At 40.6% G+C, this 20,939-nt stretch overlaps 2 protein-coding genes across 4 annotated transcripts in view; one reads left to right on the top strand and one right to left on the bottom strand.

Moving 5' to 3' along the window:
- Positions 1–947: 947 nt before the first annotated feature.
- On the bottom strand, positions 948–17,938 carry TFB2M (transcription factor B2, mitochondrial). 2 transcript variants are annotated; one of them, XM_043568452.1, is made up of 8 exons: positions 17,447–17,938; positions 16,323–16,411; positions 12,432–12,585; positions 11,978–12,126; positions 8,560–8,646; positions 6,281–6,343; positions 3,613–3,656; positions 948–1,348 (listed from the first exon to the last, which is right to left on the bottom strand). In XM_043568452.1, exons 1-8 carry the CDS (start codon positions 17,739–17,741, stop codon positions 1,174–1,176), a joined length of 1,056 nt encoding a protein of 351 aa, XP_043424387.1. In that variant the 5' UTR covers positions 17,742–17,938; the 3' UTR covers positions 948–1,173. The 2 variants fall into 2 exon arrangements, with proteins under 2 accessions (XP_043424387.1, XP_043424386.1); XM_043568451.1 differs by having other exon boundaries at positions 3,613–3,776; positions 17,447–17,919.
- A 4-nt stretch (positions 17,939–17,942) lies between these two features.
- Positions 17,943–20,939, top strand: part of CNST (consortin, connexin sorting protein) — a 118,219-nt gene continuing 115,222 nt past the window's right edge. The window contains exon 1 of one of the 2 annotated variants that reach the window (XM_043568450.1): positions 17,943–18,259. The gene's annotated coding sequence lies outside the window, so the exon portion shown is untranslated. The remainder of the gene's footprint in view (positions 18,260–20,939) is intronic. The other variant, XM_043568449.1, reaches the window with a different exon arrangement.

Here is a 20,939-nt window from a genome sequence, read left to right as displayed (position 1 = left end):
GGTCTCCGTTAAAACCTAGTGGCTTCTTCAATCAAAGATCTAAGAAAATATTCTTAATTTCATTTAGTTTCATGTAAAGGTCTAACTTCAAATGAACTTTCTTGATAGAACAAAAATTCAAGCGACTTTTGAATAGCAGAGTGAATTACTTACTGAAAGCACATCGTACATAACAGTTTAAAATGAAAAGCTTTTTTCATTTAAGCTCAATTTAATGTATCATTAGATAGAGACTAAAAAAAAATCACAAAATCTTATTACTTAAAATATTTTAATTTCTAAAAAAGTTTAAAGCATATTAAAATTGAAATAATTTCATTGTACAGCACTTGATAATATAATTCAACAATTTGCAAAGTAAAACCACTTAAATCATTTTAATTTACTTTCTAAGCTTAATAATGTACAGTCTTTTGCCCTCCAAGAGGAAGCAAAAGATCAACAGTGTTAGTGGAATATTTAAATTAATACAAGGTAAGATAGGGGCGCCTGGGTGGCTCAGTCGGTTGGGCATCTGACTTCAGCTCAGGTCATGATCTTGCAGTCTGTGAGTTCAAGCCCCACGTCAGGCCCTGTGCTGACAGCTCAGAGCCCGGAGCCTGCTTCAGATTCTTCTCCATCTCTCTCCGCCCCTCCCTCACTCTCAGTGTGTCTCTCTCTCAAAAATAAAATAAAAACATAAAAAAAAAATTTTTTTTAAATACAAGGTAAGATATTTGGCCAAAAGGATTTTTTTTTTTTTTTCAGTAAGCTCTACACCCAACGTGGGGATTCAACTCACAATCCTGAGATCAAGTCACACATTCTACTGACTAGGCCAGCCAGGCACCCTTGGCCAAAGGGATTTTTAAAACTAAATTTCATCTGGCAATACCCTACATCTACCAGTATACCTACAGGAGATAGAATTTAAAACAAAACAAATGCAATCCGATCAAATCCACAAGTAATACGGTGTTCATTTTATTTTTTGTGAATAAAATAGCAGTCGTTGTTTCATCCAATATACTAAAGGTATCAACTTCAGAAGAAATTATCTGCCCACTCTGCCAAACAAGAGCAGTTATCTTCTGCTAAAAGCCTGCAAGCTTTACAAACCCAGTTCTCTTCCATTGGTGCCATAATTTCCAAATAAATAAGCAGTTCTCGCCAGTGTGTGGGCAATCCAGTTCCCTACAAGATTATGTCTTCTATGCAGTCATCAAAGAGCCACCTACAAGATTCTCTGAAAGACTCTATAGTTTCAAAAAGCAGTTTAAAGTCTTCAGGGTACAGATCTGTTATTTTCATGTCTCCATCTTTCTCTATTTCCTTCAGTATAGCTACTGCATTAACTGGACTCAATGACCTGCAAAAGAAATACAAAGTAAGTCTGCTTAATTCCATCTTAGAACTGCAATTAATATTGGTAGAGATGGCTTCTACGCCCAATTGAAAATGCTTAACTTACGATATATAATCAATCTTGTTTGGTTTAAGAGCTTGCGTATAATGTACAGCTTTTACTATTATTTCTAAAGTCTCATGGCTTACCTGTAACAAAAAGAGCAGATTTTGGCCTTCACGTGTTCTCATCAATTCTTACCAAAAAATCCAGTTTAACACTGCCCTTCAAAAAAATTCTTCCGCCTACCTCTTTCATCTCTTAGTTCTCTTTGCAAAAACATCCTTAACATTTAGGTCCGTGTAACAGTTCAAGAAGTACAAAGAGCAGAAACTGCTGTCCAACAGTTTTCAAACAGGGAATAGTTTTCACCTTTTTATGTGAAAATTACTAACGAATAAATTTTAAAGCAGAAAACTGCCTTATATATTAGCCTAGCAAGAAACCATCACTGAGCCTATGACAATAACAAGTAAATATTTATAATAAAATATTTTGGTGGAAAATTTTTCCAATACTTTTTGATTTTGGACAGAATTCTGGTCACAGGTGTAAACATGCTTTCAATTCAGAGGTCGCCAAGGGATTTTAACATTTTGCAACATGTTTACCATATTTACTGCTTATTTTCCTATATTACTGATATTTTTTTTTTTAACATTTTTATTTATTTTTGGGACAGAGAGAGACAGAGCATGAACGGGGGAGGAGCAGAGAGAGAGGGAGACACAGAATGGGAAACAGGCTCCAGGCTCTGAGCCATCAGCCCAGAGCCCGACGCGGGGCTCGAACTCACGGACCGCGAGATCGTGACCTGGTTGAAGTTGGACGCTTAACCGACTGCGCCACCCAGGCGCCCTATTACTGATATTTTTATTCAAAATAGTCACTACCACAAGGTGATAAGATGAAAAGGGTAGATTACTTTTACTGGTCTGATGCCACTTTTAACATTTATCTTTACACAAATATTGTTCAACCAACAGCTCATTCAGAGTCTCACCTATTCTCTGACAATACTTTGAATGACTATGGGCTGCTGATTCCAAGGTGCAACACATAACTTATAAAATTGTACACATCAGCCCATGTAAAAGTTATAAGGATACCAAGTAGGTAGTAACAGCTAGAATGTTAATAAAGGTTTAGGTAGAAACATGAAGTCGGGTCCAGGACAAGAGGACTAGAGGACTTTGGTTGGGAAGTAAAACCACTAAGGAGAGACAATGACAAAAGGTAGATGGTGGGTACACCAGAAATGATGCTGCCTCCATCCCAGTCACCAGCAAGGAGTTCGTTCTTTTTATTAAGAAAAAGGCTTTTTTAATGTTTATTCATTTTTGAGAGAAGAGATGAGTGGGGGACGGGCAAAGAGAGAGGGAGACACAGAATCTGAAGCAGGCTCCAGCCCAGAGCCCGATGAGGGGAGATGAACTCTGGGAGATCATGACCTTAGCCGAAATCGGACACTCAACTGACTGAGCCACCCAGGTCCCCCTATTTTATTTTTTTAAATGTTTATTTTTGAGAGAGAGAGAGCACGCACAAGCGTGGGGTTAAGGGCAGAGAGAGAGAGAGATAGAGAGACAGAGAGGATCCAAAGTGGGCTCCGCGCTAACAGCAGAGAGCCTGATGTGTGGCTCAAACTCACAAACCACAAGGTCATGCCCTCAGCCGAAATTAAGAGTCAGATGCTCGACTGACTGAGCCACTCATGTGCCCCTCTTATTATTTTTTTAAATGTTTATTAATTTTGATAGAGCAAGTAATCAAGAATGAGCAGGAGAGGGGGGGGGTGGGGAATCCCAAGAAGGCTCTGCACTGCCAGCACAGAGCCCGATGCAGGGCCTGAACTCACGAACATGAGATCATGACCTGAGGCAAAACCAAGAATCGGATGCTCAACCAACTGAGCCACCCAGGCACCTGCCCCATGGAGCCAGTTCTTCGTCAATTCTGGGCATATCTCTGACAGAGATAGAACTGGTAGGCGTCCCTAGTTGTTTTTCAAAGGAAAAAAAATTAAGCTTAGGAGATTATGTGGGAAATTGAATTTTATTTTTCTTAAAATATGCACCAAGGAAGGGTTTGGAAGATCTGTAGGAGTGAAAACATGGTATCTCACTCTGTTAATCATGATACAAACATAGAAAATGGACCTCTAACATGAAAATCTAATTCTTATATTAAATTGCTACTTTATACTTGCTTTTATTCTTCTTACTTACTGTAAATGGTCCATGAGCGTGGCATGGCGCTTCATAAAACACTGCTTTAACATGTGAAAAAATATGTCATAATTAACAGATGTTAAATTTTCTGTAAATAAATTCTGAAGAGGAGTCAACTGAATAAAACACATGTTTTGTTTATTTATTTGTTCTAATGGTTCCTGGAGAGAGAAAGAAATAAGTTGTGTTAGCCACAAAATATTGCCAGAGTGAGACACAGTGAACCTATTCACACAAGCTGCCTGCTGGAAGAGGCAATCTCCAGAGCTGGAGGGCTCCTATGTGCTCTCGCTGTCTGTGTCAAGAATGCAAGGCCCTAACCACTGTTTACTTGGGCAGTTTCTCAGGGGGGTTTGCAGTGAGCCAGCTTGAGGGAGGAGATCATGTCTCTCCAGGACAAAGAAGCGGCTTGCTTAATGTCTGCTAGAAAAGAAGTGGGTTCCCCCAGCCCTGTGTTTCTATGTTGCAATGCACACCTCTGCATTTACACCATCCAAATGAGCCATGGCACATTACCCCAGAGGACCTGAGGGCAAATACATTCTTTTGTCTGATGCAGGAGTCGGCCCTGGGGTAGTATCCTTTAAAGAGTAACAGGTTATTAACTTGTAAGCAGGGTAAAACCAAATCCCAAACATGACACCAACATGTACTGAGCTTCTTTCTATACTGAGCAGATTGTAATGTTAAAAAAATATACTATGGTCCATGGCCTGCCTGGTTTTCATATAGTATGAACCTACAAATGGTTTTTACATTTGGAAAGGATTGTTTAAAAAAAAAAAAAAAAAAAGAATATGAACATGAAGACTATTATGTGGTCTACAAAGCTTAAAACATTTGCAGATTGGCCCTTTACAGAAAAAGTTGGCCAGCCTGCTCTAGTACACAGTAGTCAGATTAAAATAAAAACTGCACATGCCTTGATGTAAGGTGAAGATGTTTTTTTCTCTAAAGTTATCCCTCACAAAGGAGGAAGGTCATCTGTTTAAGTCCTTTGGAAATCTCATGTGTTAGATAGTGATCCCTTATTTACTTATCCATCTATATATACACACATACACATTTATATATTTTTTTAATTTTTTAATGTCTTAGTTTAACTTATTTTGAGAGAGACAGAAAGAGAGAGAGAGAGAGCATGAGCAGGGGAGGGGCAGACAGAGAAGGAGAGAGAGAATTCCAAGCAGGCTCTGCTCTGTTAGTGCAGAGCCCAATGCAGGGCTCAATCCTACGAACCGTGAGATCACAACCTGAGACAAAATCAAGAGTTGGACATGCTTAACCAACTGAGCCACTCAGGTGTCCCTTTCTTTTTTATGTTTTTATTTATTTTTTCATTTTATTTGAGAGAGAGAAGAGCATTTGTGTGGGGAAGGACAGAGGGGCAGAAGGAGACAGAGACAATCTTAAGGAGGTCCATTCCATGCCCAGCTCGGAGCCCCAACACATGTGAGATCATGACCTAAGATGAAATCAAGAGTTGGACACTTAACTAACTGAGCCACCCACCTCCCCCCACAATTTTTAAATATATATATATATATATATATATATATATATATATATATAATTGTGGAAGACAAATTAGCCTGAAAAAGAAAACTTCAATCAATTCTGGTTTCTAGCTGTGGATGCCTACAGTTGATTGGGGGGGGGGGGGGGGGGGGGGGGGGCAGGGATCAGTGAAATTTAAAACTGTTTACTGGGTGCTATAATGATAAGCTGGGACTAGGGCATCATTAGCATTTAATCCTAAAGTGAAACTTTTGAACTGATTCCAAAAATTATTTTTGAAAATTCAACTACTTTGTTCCAATTTCACTACAAGCACCCCTAATATAAAGTAAGTGGAGGATAACTTTAGAACATCACCACTTCGGTTCTTTAGAGAGGGAAAAAAAAACAAACACAAGCCCCACCCCCCCAGATAAGAAACAAGACATACTGATTCATCAAACATATGACGAATTCAATCATTATAATTAGTAATATTACAAATTTCTGTCTTTTAGTTTATCAAATTAGTTGGACACTAAAATGATCATATTTTCCAAATCTGAGATATACCTTCTATTTCAAGAGGGATAAAAATGAAGTCAAATTCTGTTTAAGCTCTTACTATGCTAACTAGGATCCACGTACAATCAGCTGACAAATACAACTCTTCAAAAATAATGAGAATTGTAAAAAAATGTTTATGATTTATATTGATAGAGACAGCAGGAGAGAGGGCACGCAAGCAGGGAAGGGGCAGAGAGAGAGGGAGAGAGAGAATCCCAACCAAGCAGGGATTGCACTGTCAGCACAGAGCCCAACACAAGGCTCAATCCCAAGAACCAGAGATCATGACCCAAACTGAAATCAAGAGTCGGACACTTAACCAACTGAGGCACTAGGTGGCTCAGTTGGTTTAGCGTCCGACTTCTGCTCAGGTCATGATCTTACAGTTCGTGGGTTCAAGCCCTGCATCGGGCTTGTTGCTGTCAGCACGGAGCCCTATTCAGAATCTCTGTCCCCCTCTTTCTCTGCCCCACTCCCCAGTGGTTCCCTCTCTCTTTATCTCTCAAAAATGAATGTTTACTTAAAAAAATTTTTAAGTAAATACAGAATACCAAATGTTCCATTTAGAGGAAAGAAAGGAAGGTTATTTATTAATTCTTACCTTATTCTTCGACTTTTTTGGTCCCCCAACTTGGTTATATACGCTGAATGAGGACCAAGGCTCCTTGAGGGAAGATAAACAAAACCAAAACATTTCTTTGAGTTTTCTGCAGTCAAAGTGTCCCAGATTATTACTGGCTTTAAACAACAGAACAAATCAAATCTGAGTCATCATTCTAACTGGATTTAAGAAAAACAACTGGGATAGTTAAATCATAAATATCCCTCTTCTGTTTTTTTAGATAAAGAGAAGGAAAATCAAAGGTCTATCCAGATATTGGGAATTCCCTTATCTGGAAAGACTCATCCTTAATACAGTTATGCAAATAGGTCCTTAAGTTATCTCAATAGCTAAGATTTCCACATTAGACTCACAATCAGGTTAGGGACCATCACATCAACACTGAGGTTAATGAATGGCCAAAGTCAACATAGGCCTTTGAAAACAAACACTGCAGAACAACCAAAAAGACTCTCCTGAAAGCTAACTTTGCCAGGAGGCCTTTATGAAGAAAGCAGCAGATAGCCTGGATGATAGAAGAGGCCCAGGTAAAAAGGCAGGCAACAGAATGAGAGATCACTGAGGTTAAGAAAGGATTTCAGGGACACCAAGAACTGCAGTACCAAGGTCACAATATACAAGTGCAGGGTCAGTGCTGTGAACGCTAGTGTGAAAAGAGTTCTGCAAATACAGGAACGTGACGAGAGCATGACAGATACAAAAGACAAGGAACAGAGATCCAATCTAAGAACCTCACGTATTGGAGAAGAAAAAACAGAATTGGAACAAAAGCTGAAGTCGAACGGGTAACATTCTAACAACTGAGTATGCACACTGACAGGCTTAACGTGTTCCTGGACAAAAGCAGGGAAGGGACTACATGGAGATACACATGGCAAACTTAAAAATGAAACCAACACCTCCCTCGAGGCACAAGGGCCCATATGTATTGTATGTATATAAACATACATCCAATAAAAACACTAATCTACTAAAATAAAAAAGACAAGGACAAATTATGGCATGAAAGAAATAGCGGTCGTCAGTTTTTTCTTCACTCCAGCCCCTTGCTATGAATAGAGGAGCCACTAGTCCTATGTGGCTATTGAACACTTGAAACATGTCTAGTCTGAATGGAGAGGTGTTACGTGTGAAATACACACTGAACTTCAAAGGCCTAGAACATAAAGAATGCAAATTATGTAATAACCAATCGTAACATACTGATTGTACACTGAAATGACAGTATTTTGATCAAGAAGGTTAAATCAAATACATTAAAATTAGTTTCACCTGTTTTTTCCTTTTAATGAATGTTGCTACTATTAAACCTAAAATACGTGGCTCACGTTATATTTTTATTAGACAACTCTGATCTTGCTTAAAGAAATAAACTAAAAAGGGGAATACTCTGTAGTGAGGTTTTAAGTGGCCATTAAAAACTTACGAAAAATGTCTACTGACAAGAGAAAAATTTACCATTAACTATTACTAGTAAGTAAGAAATACAAGATACAAAGTAATATAATCTCCACTATGTAAAGAATAGAAACAAAAATTGAGGAAAAAGAAAAGGCTACAAATATGCTACAAATGTCAATATTGACCTCTGGGTGGCAGAATGGTAGTGGTGACTTTTAAAAAATTCTTCTTTCCTTTTCTTTCCTGGTCTCACATTTTTACAATAAGCCCATATTATTTTTATGATCTGAGAAAAATATAAATATGTGACAAAAACATAATTATCTTCAATAGCTAGGAAAAAATAAAATTAATTTTTAATTTTTCTCCATTTATTGGTCAAAGAAATGTAGCCTCTTTTTTTTTTTTCTTAGAGAGGGGTGCACATGAGCAAGGGGCAGAGACAGAGAGACAGAGAGGGAGAGAAAGAAGTGGGGCTTGAGCTCACCTGATGCGGGGCTCAAACTCATGAACTGTGAAAACATGACCTGCGCTGATGTCAGATGCTTAACAACTGAGCCACCCAGGCGTCCAAAATGTTGTTTCTTTAAAAGCAATGAAGTTCTGGGGCACCTGGGTGGCTCAGTCAGTTAAGCATTGACTTCAGCTCAGATCATGATCTCACAGTTTGTGAGTTCGAGCCCTGCATCGGGCTCTGTGCTGATGGCTCGGAGCCTGGAGCCTGCTTCGGATTCTGTGTCTCCCTCTCTCTCTGCCCCTCCCCTGCTTATGCTCTCTCTCTGTCTCTCAAAGGTAAATAAATAAACTTAAAAAAAAAAAAATGAAGTTCTGTTGCAATCTAGAAGGATTTTACTTACCACATGCAGAAGCTTAATCTCACAAGCTACTTGCCAGAGCACACTTAATGGTTGATACAGGTTATTTTGGGGATCTGCCACCAGTTTCTAATGAAAAGAAAATAAGTTGCACGTATACATGACTATGATCAATCAAATTCAAATTTTGATCTTAAAAGTATTATCTTAATAGTATCTGGAAATTGAAGAAAATCAGAATTAAATGCAAAATCTTAACTGTAACACTTCAAGGAAGAGAAGGTCTTTTTAAATTTTCACATTGAAATACATCACCGTGTACACTTAAAATATAATGTATGTGGGATTGATTTCCTTTAGCCATCCCTGATAGCCATGCCCCTACCAGGGCAAAATCTCATTAAAGCAAAAAACGAAACAAAAATATCTAATTACACGGAGAACAAGGGTGTTAGAACTATGTATCAGGTAGCCTAGTAAATTCTGAGTCAAGAATTGTCCATGTCCAGGCTGACACTTGAAGGCTGAGCGCTTGGGAGTGAATGAGAGGGCAGCACACAGACCGAGCAAACCACATGTGAAAAGGCCCACAGTAAAAAAAAAAAGCATTAGAACATTTCCTAATAGCAAGATGAAATCTGATGAAGCACTTCCCCTTTTTTCTTCCTTCACGTAGATGATGTACGTACAGCCTCAAGGTTCTGAGTCCCCCACGCTTCTCATGGACAGTCACTACTTCTCTACTGAGTCTTGGGGAGTAAACCACCTTTTCATGTCTTGCTCCACCATCCTGACCCATAACTCTTATAGACGAGTAAGCATCTTGTGTTACAATGGGTTAAAAGATTTTTTTTACTCTCATTTTTATTATTTTTTAATATAATTTGTCAAACTGGCTTACATACAACACCCATTGCTCATCCCAACAGGCGCCCTCCTCAATGCCCATCACCCACTTTCCCCTCTCCCCCACCCCCCATCCACCCTCAGTTTGTTCTCTGTATTTAAGAGTCTCTTGCGGTTTCCCTCCCTCCCTCTGTTTGTAACTATTTTTTCCCCTTCCCTTTCCCCATGGTCTTCTGGTAAGTTTCTCAAGATCCACATATGAGCAAAAACATACGATACCTGTCCTTCTCTGACTGACTTATTTCACTAAGCATAATACCTACAATGGATTAAAAGATTAATAACATGAAGCATTCTGAGCAGAAAAGAAACATTACTCTCAAGACACTATCAAGAACTTCAGAAGGCCCTTGAATTTCAGAGAACAGAGTCGAAAAACCCTAAGTATTCCTGTTAGAATACATGAATTCAGCAAAGTTGCAGGATATAAAAACAACACACAAAGGTCAGTCGTATTTCTATGTTAACGATCAACAATCTGAAAAGGAAATTAAGAAAACTTCATTTACAACAGCACCAAAAAGAGTAAACTACTTAGGGATCAACTTAACGAAGGAGGTGAAGGATTTGTACACTGAGAACTACAAAACACCTAATGAAAGGGATTAAACACAAGTGGAAAGACAACTTGTGTTCACGGATCGGAAGACTTTTCAATGTTAAGATATCAATGTTACCCACAGTGATCTACGGATTCAGTGCAATCCCTATCAAAATCCCAAGGGTGTTTTTTTCACAAAAACAGAAAAACCAGTCCTGAGATTCATATGGAATCTCGAGGGACACTGAATAGCCTAAAGTAATAAAATAAGAGAGCCCAGAAACAGACCCTAATGTGTATGGTTTAATGACGTTTTGACAAGGGCATCAAAGTCATTCATCAGGGAAAGCACAGTCTTTTCAACAAAAGATGCTGGGAAAACTGAATACCCGCACGCACAAGAATGAAGTTGGACCCTTACCCAACACCATATAAAAAAGTAACTCAAAATGGATCAAAGACCTGAATGTAAGTACTGAAACTTACAAAACTCTTAGAACATAAGACAAAAGCTTCCTGACATTGGATTTGACAGTGATTCCTCAGCTATGACACCAAAGGCACAGACAGAAAGAAGAAAAAAATAAACAAACCGGCCTTCATCACAATAAAAAACTCCAGGAATCAATGTGCACAATCAACAGTGCACAGCGACACCCCACAGATGGGGAGAAAACGCCTGCAGGTATTTCATGTATCCGAACAGGGATTTATCACGAGAATATACAAATAACTCCTAAAGCTCAACAACAACAACAACAACAACAACAACAACCCCAAAACGGCAAAGGACCTTAGCAGACATTCCTAACACAAACGGTCTACAAGCACCTGAAAAGATGTTCAACATCACTAATCAAATCAAAAGCACAATGAGACCTCATTACAATGGGTATTATAAACAGAAAACAAATGTTGAGAGACAACGGAGAAACTGGAATTCCTGTGCACTGCCGGTGGGAACGTAAAATAGTGCAGCTGCTGTGGAAAATGGTAGGGTGGCTCCCCCAGAGTTGAAAAACAGGATTGTCGCACAATCCAGCAATGCCACCCCTGGGTATACAGCCAAATGTACTGCAAGCAGACCCTGGAAGACAGACTTGCAACCAAAGCTCACGGCAGCATCATTTACGACAACCAAAAGTGGTAGCGACCCAAACGTTTGCTGACAGATGAACGAATAAACAAAAGGCGGTGCGCGTGTATGTCCATATATGATATACGATGGAGTATTACTCGGCCTTAAAAAGAAAACAAAATTCTGACACGCTACAGCTTGGAAGAACCCCAAAGGCATTACACTAAGTGAAGTCGGACACTAAACGCGCTACTCTATCATTCCACTTACATGAAGGACCTAGAATAGTCAAATTCATGGACTATTCTGTGAATAGTCATAGAAGCAGAACACTGTTTGCCAGAGACTCGGGAAGGGGGAGGTGGGGAGTTGATGTTTAATTCAGTGTGGGATGATGAACAACTTCTGAGAAGAAACAGATGGTGGTTAATGGCTGGACCACAACGTGAACAGACTTAACACCACTGAACTGGACGCTTTGAAACTTAAAATGATAAATATTATATCTTGTATGTTTAACCACAAAAAAAAAAAACTTAGGGGCGCCTGGGTGGCGCAGTCGGTTAAGCGTCCGACTTCAGCCAGGTCACGATCTCGCGGTCCGGGAGTTTGAGCCCCGCGTCAGGCTCTGGGCTGATGGCTCAGAGCCTGGAGCCTGTTTCCGATTCTGTGTCTCCCTCTCTCTCTGCCCCTCCCCCGTTCATGCTCTGTCTCTCTGTCCCAAAAATAAATAAACATTGAAAAAAAAAAAAAATTAAAAAAAAAAAACTTAAAAAAATCAAACCTAAAGACTGCTCTATAGAAATCTTAAAACAATCTCAACACTCTCAAGTGTCATGAGCTCAAATTAAAGTCATACAGATTAAGACTACGCAGACAAAAATCACAGGACTCTTTCAAAACAAAAGCTACTCAGTGACTTGTTAATAACCTACCTCATATTCCTTCTCAGCAATAAACATATTTAGCTGTACTCGTCCATAACTGTATATAGAAGTAGAAGAATACAGGTCATACAAAAGTTTCCAAAGTATCTTTTTCTCATTTTTAGCTGGGAAGATTCCAACTACTCTTAATGGGTTATCTGTTAAGAACACAAGGAAAAATATTTGAATAAATTGTTTAAATTTCTTCCAAAGATCATATTTCATTGAGTCAAACCAAGTTAACAAACTATCATTTCAATTACAACTCAGGTACGGCATCTTTCCTCGATAGGGAACTTGGCCTCTGCAGAACGGCTCTAAGTGTATCCATGTGAGTGGAAAGCCACAGTCAACACAAACTATACCATCTGGACAGTACACGGATCTCTTTAACAGACAAGGTGTACTGCTTGAGAAAGGTGGCAAATTATAAGGCATTTGAGACAGTGAATGACAAAATTACCTTCTGACCAAGGAAGTGCTTCTATTCCCAAATTCTGAAAAAGTGTTTCTGAAAGCATGATGGGAGGTTTTACTATTCCAGAATTTCTAGGATCCAGTTTAAAGAAGTCACAGTGGACCACTTCTAGTTTTCTATTCACCTTTTTTCGCAGCGACTAAAGAGAGACAGAGAGACATGTTTAAGATTTTCCGTGATATGCAAACTCGGTAGCAATTCAAAGATCTACTTCAAAAAATTTACCCTAAAAATTAACATAATTAAGAGAAATTAAATAATGCCGGAAAAGTGAGGAACGCACAATATTACTAAGAAAAAGCCCCCAACACAAAAATCTTTCAAGAAATTCTTACTCATCCTTTTTTCTTTTTAAATTTTTTTGATGTTTACTTATTTTTGAGAAAGAGAAAAAGAGAGAGCACGTGAGCCGGTGAAGGGCAGAGAGAGGGAGATACAGAATCTGAAGCAGGCCCCAGGCTCTGAGCCGTCAGCACAGAGCCCGACGCAGGGCTCAAACTCACCAACTGTGAGATCATGACCTAAGCAGAGTTGGGCGCTTAACCGACTGAGCCACCCAGGTGCCCCCCATCATTTTTTCTCTAATCTGAAGTTACAAAAAAATCAAAGAGGGCACTACGATGTGCTATATATAATGAGGTTCTCATGCACAGAAAATTCTGTTGATACATACCAAAGTTTCAAGAATGTACAATTTAAAGTTACGAAACAAAAAAGCTAACTATTTTTAAGTGCTTTATTACAACCTCTAAATATTATTTAAATCTAGTAAATTCTAATGATCATTTTCGAGGGGACCCTTGAGAATGACAGAAGCAACAGCCTGGGTAGAAATTTACTTTTGCTCATGTTAATCCTGAGACACCTGTTAGGCGGTCCAAGTGGAGACCTCAGGCAGAAAGTTGTAGGCCTGACAGGGGGGATCAGTGGAATGGTCTAGGCTAATGACATAAAGTGGTGAGAACTGGCTTGTTGAAGGTTATTAAACCCAGGGGTGCAGAGGAGACCCCCTAGGGAGAATCACAGAAGACTAGGCCTGAGGATGGAGTAACTAACCCCGAGGTCTCACAAGAAGTTGAGAAGAAGTAAAAAATGTGAGGAAGAAAACCAGAAAAGTGTGGTGTTAGGCCAGCTAGAGAAAAAGAACACTCACTGGATGGATATCTTACAAACAGATCATCTTGAAAGTCCTACAAATTGTTCTATATATACAGCAATAAAGTAACCTCACAAGTTACTCAAGCGTCGTATTTTAATCTTTGTAACTAAGAAAATGTAATGAATTTTGGTTTGATAGGAATGTAAGAATGCACACTTTAAGACTTTGTTCCCAGGGTGCTGGGGGGGCTCAGTCAGTTAAGCATCCAACTTTGGCTTAGGTCATGATCTCACTGTTTGTGAGTTCGAGCCCTGCATTGGGCTCTGTGCTGACAGCTCGGAGCCTGGAGCCTGCTTTGGATTCTTCGTCCTCCTCTCTCTGCCCCTCCCCAGCCCCAGCTCTGTGAGGGGAAAGTCTCTCTCTCTCAAAAATAAACAAAAAAGACCTTGCTCCACTCGTACTTTGAAATTACATGTTGGTTTTTGCATCTATCGCTTACCATGCAATAATGGTAATGACAATAACAGCCAAAACGCCAAAATAATTTAGTTCCACAGTAATAGTGAAATCACCTTTTAAAATTGAACTTGGTCGCATTTAGGATTCAAAGACAGGAAGCAGTTTAGCTTATTTCAATTGCAACAAGATTCTTTACAAGTAGGTATTACTGTCTCTATTTTCCGTAAGAGAAAAGGAAAAACCAAAGTCAAACAGGTTAAATTACTTAATTGCCAGAGAGTCTTAAAGGTAGCGAGGGCTAGAGCTGACATTCAGGCTGATCTGAAAAGACTGTTCTGTCTCTGCTGAAATACCATACAGCTTACCACAGAAGCTATCTCTTCAGCTGAACATGTACAGCTATTTCTGCAACAACAGTTTCCATTTTCAGCAGGGATATATTATGATTTATTATCATAGGCTACAATTTGAAAACTATCTCTAGCACATCTAGACAGGAAAACAAACTGTTCCCACTCGAAACACTGTTAATGCGGAGTCTTGGGAATTTATGAGAGAGGGTGGGGGTTCTAAAGTTAGATAAAAATCCTAAGCCTTCATCATCTTTGAAAAATCTTTTCAGTGTTTAGAAACAAACTCTGGGGGGCTAGAAGCAATGTCTGCTAAGAGCACCACTTTAAAGCTGGGATTTAGGGCCACAAAACTTCTATTTAAATGGTTCCTTCTCATTTATTCTGGCAGATAGATGAATTCACACAAAACCTTATTTGAATGGTTTTTCACTCCATCATAATGATGGTTAATAAGAGTGAAAGAACAGGTACTAAGGGCTGAGCTCAAGTTAGTGTTGAGCAGAGAGGGGGAAAGAGGAGTCAGAAAGAAAATAAAAGCCTGAACTGGAAAATGAACTAGTTCTAATCAAAGACTGGATTTAGTCAGAGATGGATTTTATGCTTACACTGTAGTTTCAGGAAACTTTATGACTAATATTCCTGTAAGAAATACTGTATGTCATGACCTTTGTAGCCCCCAACCTTCCATCTTTCACTCAATCATTGTTTTCAAATGAACACTTTCCTTGATCGTACAAAAAAGCAACTATTGTGTTATAGGATAAGAAAGTAAATAAAAAGACATTTTAATGCCATCTTAATTATTTTGTGAACATGCAGATCACTCTTCAAAAGTCGGCCTTTTATAAAGGATCAAAATAAAAGCTTTCAATTCCCAAAGTGAAACCGAAATTACAGGTGGCTATGTTTACTAAATCACGCTTCATGATCTTGTTATTTATTTATTTATTTATTTATTTATTTATTTATTTATTTGGTGGGGGGTAGAGAGGGGGAGAAAGAGAATCCCAGGCAGGCTCCACACCCTCAGTGCAGAGCCTGATGTGGGGCTCAAACTCACGAACCCACACTTCATTATCTTCAGTCTTTTAATAATCTTGTCTTTTAAACTCTTCATGGTTTTGGAATTCCAGTAGATTCAGCATCAATTCAATAACCTGGAAAACCTTGATTTCTTTTCAAAGCAATCAGTTGTACAGTAACAACCATCTAACATGCACAGTTGTACTAAAAAATTAAGAAAAAAAGGATTTGGTACATTTTCATAATTTTTTTGTTGTCATCCTGCACTTTTAAATCATTCCATTTCACATGGTTTCAGAAATTTAGCACAGAGAGGTATAAGGTTCCTAAACTGAATCCAGAGACTTGAGGAGGGAGGGGAAAGAGAAGGAAGGAGGCTGGCAGTGAGGTAAGGAATGTCCACTTCACTGTTCTGTGAAGGGATCTGCTATACAAGGAAGCAGAATTCACTGAAAAATCCATTTGGATAATGCTTTCACTGCATGCAATTGTATCTGACTATACCACACCTTCCTTGCCTCTGAAGCCCTAAATCCAGAGTTAACAGAGTCCCGTTGATCTAATCGTAGCCCTCCAATTAGATTCTAAGTTCACAGAAAGCAGAGGCACGGGATACCCTACTAGAGATGAGGAAAGAACCCTGGAGATACCAGTTATACACTTTGTTCAGTCCCCCATCTAGTCTGTAGCAGAGGTACACCCAGAGAATAAATCTCAGGACTCCAATCGCTTAGTCATTCAATGAGCATAGATACTGTGATATTATCACTTACTGATACTTACTATACTATGCTCTAGTCACTGGGGATAACAATGTATGTACAGCATGGCCCCTAAAAGTGAGTCTAAAAAAATAAATTGTGTGCTTGTTACTTTCCTAAATACTCAAAGATAGCTGACTGAGCAATAAAATTTTTTTTTTTTTAGAAACTAAAAATATACCTGCAAATGTGGAAGAAAAGTTCTGTTACACTCAAGGGCAATCACTTTGGCCTGGCTTTCAAGTAATGCTTGGGTCAGGATTCCAGGACCTAGTATATTAACAGAACAAAACGTTCATTTGCAAAAGAAACAATTTCTTTCAATATCATTTACTAAAGTAGATATTTTACCTGTATTATCTAATTTTGATTCCCACATCCCCAAAGTAGGTATTACACTTTTTTTTTTTAATTTTTTTTTTCAACGTTTATTTATTTTTGGGACAGAGAGAGACAGAGCATGAACGGGGTAGGGGCAGAGAGAGAGGGAGACACAGAATCGGAAACAGGCTCGGGCTCTGAGCCATCAGCCCAGAGCCCGACGCGGGGCTCGAACTCCCGGACCGCGAGATCGTGACCTGGCTGAAGTCGGACACTTAACCGACTGCGCCACCCAGGCGCCCCTGCACTTTTTATTTACATGTAAGGAAACTGGGGATTAGATAACAGCATTTGCCTCAACACAGCTGATAAACAGTGCTGCTGGACTTTGAATCCGTTCTGTCAAAGCCGGAAAAGCCTCTCAATCACAAAGCTTTACTGTGTCTTGGAAAAACAAACAAGACAAGGTGCCTTTAGCGTACCAATTATTCATGGACTACCCAGATACCCTAACCACGAAAGATACTGTAAAACCTAAACAAAACAGACCCACGACAGAAAGTGCTACTTTAAACAAGTATTTTTCAGGAGCGACTGGCTGGCTCGCTCAGAAAACTGTGAGACTCTCTTGATCTCAGAGTTCGAGCCCCACGCCGGGTGTAGAGATTACGTACATAAATAAACTTTAAATCTTATGTTCTGACATCCTGCTACGGTCTCTAGGACACCTATACAAAGGTTAGATAAAAGTTCTGGCCGGGGGGCGCTTGCAAGTATTTTGAGGAGATGGTAAAAGCTAAGAGCAGGTATTACCAAATGTGTGTAAAGTGCAAACTGCTGCAGAAATATTTCATGGTGTCATGATCACCACAGTCCATACAAGCTGCTTCAAGGGGCCAGGTCTTAAACAGCATCGCGTGGGCAGCCAGTACAATAGGCACTAGTCACGAACGTCCAAGAAAACGCAGTCCACGACGGACTCACCTGGATTGCACTCCAGGAAGAGCTGGTGACGGTTTCTGTTCTCTTTCTGCAGTATCTGCACCAAGGTCGTGGCGAGTTTCGGATTGGTTATGTAACTCCGGGGCTCTGAGCGGTTCTTGGGCAGCCACGAGGGCGAGTCTCTGAAACCCTGGCTGGGCGACAGCTGCGGGTGGAGGTCGGACAAGCCGCGGCGGTTCCGCGCCCGGACGCTCTTCCACCTCGCCGCTCCGGACCCCAAAACGCAAAAGCGACCAGCGCCGGGCAAGGATGACAGCATCAGCCGCGGGACCGACATCCTCGCCCTCTAACGTCTGTCCCAATGTCGCCCGGGGTCGTCACATCGTCAACGAACTCCGTACAGGGCAGCCCACGTGCCACACCTGCCTACCACCCCACTAGGGCGGATGGTACTAGACACTACAAACCGCGCATGCGAACGCTCCCTGCTTCTTGCCACTTCCCTCACTTCCGCTTCCGTCCGGGTGCAGTCGCCGGAGGATTGTGAGTGGACGGACGTGGAGAGAGACGGACCATCCGGGTTGTGTCTGGACCTGTTACTCTATGGTTGTCCCTGCGCTTCCTCTCTAGCCGCTCGCGCTCTATGCTCCGCGGTCGCGGGCTGCCCGCCGCCCGCCGGCCCGCCGGGAAGGGTGCGCAGAGAGAGGCGGGGCGGGAAGGCAGAAGGTGTCTCCACCGGAGCGGCGGGAGAGCCGAGCAGGCTCTGTGACAGCGCTTCGGCCGCCATGTCAGCGAGCGGGGCTGGAGACAGACCCGGCGCGCAGCCGTAGCCCTCCGGTCGCCTCCGACTCCCAGGTGAGGAGAGGGAGAGGGAGAGCGGTGCGGGGCAGCGGCCGGCTCGCGGCCGGGATGGAAAGCCCCCGGGACCCCGCGCGCCTCCCCCGCGCTGTGCGCCGCGCGCCGCCTCTGCGCTGCCGGGGAGGTGTAGCCCCGCGCCCCCTGCGCCCGCCGGCGCGCCTCCCGTCCCCCCGGCCCGGGTGTCCGCGCCTCCTCCCCGCGGCAGCAGCCCACGGCCCCGGCTCTGGCTCTGCGCCCTCGGGGGTGGCCCCGCTTTGCCTTCGTACCTGCGCCCCCGCCTCCACCGAGCGCCGCCGAGTGTCTCCCTGCCGTACCTCCTTCTGGGCCGGTATTTACCTTAATGTTCGTTTGTAACTCGCGTGTTGATACGATTTAAAGTTAAGGTTATAAAAAAATTACAGTTTGAACGCTTTAAATCCCCTTCTAGGCTTAGGAAGGTTGCGACCTTAGGATGCTTATTTTGATCCCTCCGTAAACTTATTCAGATACGTGCCGCGGAATGCAATTTTGAAGACCAATTCCAAGGACTCTAAAAATAGGATGCTCTAATGGAAATTTTGGCAGTCTTTTACCTCTTGGGCAGTGTTAGAAGGCTCGATTCTTTGAGAGTGATTTCAGTGTTTAAGGATTATGCTCAGAAAGAGATTGGCCCGTCACTCTTTACACCAGGACAGGAAACCGCATCCAATCAACACCCTGTGAAAATATGTACAATCCTTTCTGCTTACTGTGCTCGCGGCGTAATTGAGCTTGGTATTTAAATGCACAAGAAAAAGGTTTCTGAGGAATGTATCACCTGGCGAATTGAAGTCTGAGGATTATACCCAGCTGATGAATCTCAAAATGGATAAAGAAATTGACAAGCAAATATGCCCCCCCCCTCCTTTTTTTGGATGATAAATTTGCTAGGACACTATAGAAAGTATCTGATCAGCTGTTGTGGAAGCCGTGGGGAATCGTTGATCTAAATTTCCTCAAATTCATTTTTTGTATTGACAGTTTTCTAGAAGTGATTCTTGCATGCTCTGAACACCGAAGGAAGCTTTCCCCCACGATTCTTTAATGAGCTGTCACCTCCTCTATCCTTTTAAAGATATTTTCATAGATTCCGAAATACACTGGATTTTTTTCCCTTAAAAGTCCCGGAGGCCTGAATGTTTTTAAATCAAATAAAGAAGAAAAATGTCATGATAGAGGAAGAAATCTAGAAATTGATTTTGAATTTTTCATGTTTAAAATACACTTAAAAATTGTACAAAATATTTATTTTAAAATATATTTTCTTATTTCATAAGATTTGTGGAAGAAAGGTAGCCTGCTCAGCCCTAGAGAAGCGGATGTTTCTTATTTTGCTTTTGAGTCGTTTTGGGTTTTGGGGTTTTTGTTTGTTTGTTTGTTTGTTTTGGACAGGAGCATGAGGTTATGATAATTATTTCCCTTTTTATAATGCTAATGGTTGTTTGTGGTTGAAGGTGCTTCAATAATAAAGACACAATCTTACACATTTTATTTTTCTGAGGCCCTAGGTACTGGAAAGGAAATAAATGTTAATTTCCCTTTAAAGGTTTGCCTTACAATCAGCATTCAGATCTACTTTATTAGAAAAACATGATTTGCTTATTTCCCATCATAGTTTCTTCAGAGGTGTGGTTTTTGCGTCCTGTGCTATTTTTTCCCCTTTGAAGTAATCTTTCCTTAAAATGGTGTCAGGGCAAAGTGATTCTATTTTTATACTCTTCTTAAGTTATTTTTGATAATATCAACTGATCGAGAAAATAACTGCTTTTTCTTTTGGCTTTTAACTGGCAGTTGTAATTGGGAAATGTCCAGTGATAGATACTCCTATTTGCTATCAGCACTAAGTCTGTAGGTCTGTAAACAGTGCTGGAAGGGACGGCAGGTCTGTGACAATCCAGCTGTAATGCAAGCTACATAAGCAATGTAAAGTTTTCTAGTCTCATTCACAAGGTAAAGAAACAAGTGAAATTAACTTTAATATATTGTACTTAAACCATACAGTTTCAAATGGAATGTTTGGAAAATTGAGAATGAGATATTTTACATTCTTCCGTACTAAATCTACAAAAGCTGGTGTTGATACTTAGAGTACATGTGAGTTCAGACTACCCACATTTCAAGCGCTCAGTAGCCACATGTAGCTGGCAAATGGCTAGGATCTTATTGGGCAGCTCGTAGCGACAGTATTGCTACATGATTTTTAGGATGTCTTCCTATCCTGAGAGTCTGGGGTAAATCCAATAGGGTAAGTTTAAAAATCCTTTTCTTAAAGTGCTGTGATAGTCAAACTGAGAAGTTTCTTCCTTCTTTTTTCTTTCTTTCTTTCTTTCTTTCTTTCTTTCTTTCTTTCTTTTTCTTTCTTCTCTTCTCTCTTTTCTTTTCTCTTCTCTTCTCTTCTTTTCTTTCTTTTCTTTTCTTTTCTTTTCTTTTTTTTCTTTTCTTTTCCAAACTGAGAAGTTTCTGTGCAGGAAGAAAGTTCCAAGAAGTCTCTTCCTCTTGGAGATGACTGTCTTAACCCTGAGTAGGATAAACAGGTGGACAAGTGCATGTTTGGTGGAGGTTGTAAGATGACTAGGGTGCTCAGTCATTTCCTGGGGTGTCATTGTTACAGTTATTTACATCTGCATGTCAACAATGTGTCAAGATGCTTTGTGACTCT

The sequence above is a fragment of the Prionailurus bengalensis genome, chromosome E4 (genome assembly GCF_016509475.1).
Source record: "Prionailurus bengalensis isolate Pbe53 chromosome E4, Fcat_Pben_1.1_paternal_pri, whole genome shotgun sequence".
In the NCBI taxonomy this organism is placed as follows: domain Eukaryota; kingdom Metazoa; phylum Chordata; class Mammalia; order Carnivora; family Felidae; genus Prionailurus; species Prionailurus bengalensis.
The sequence above is the reverse complement of the archived record's forward strand: the minus strand, read 5'-3'. Positions and strand labels throughout refer to the sequence as shown.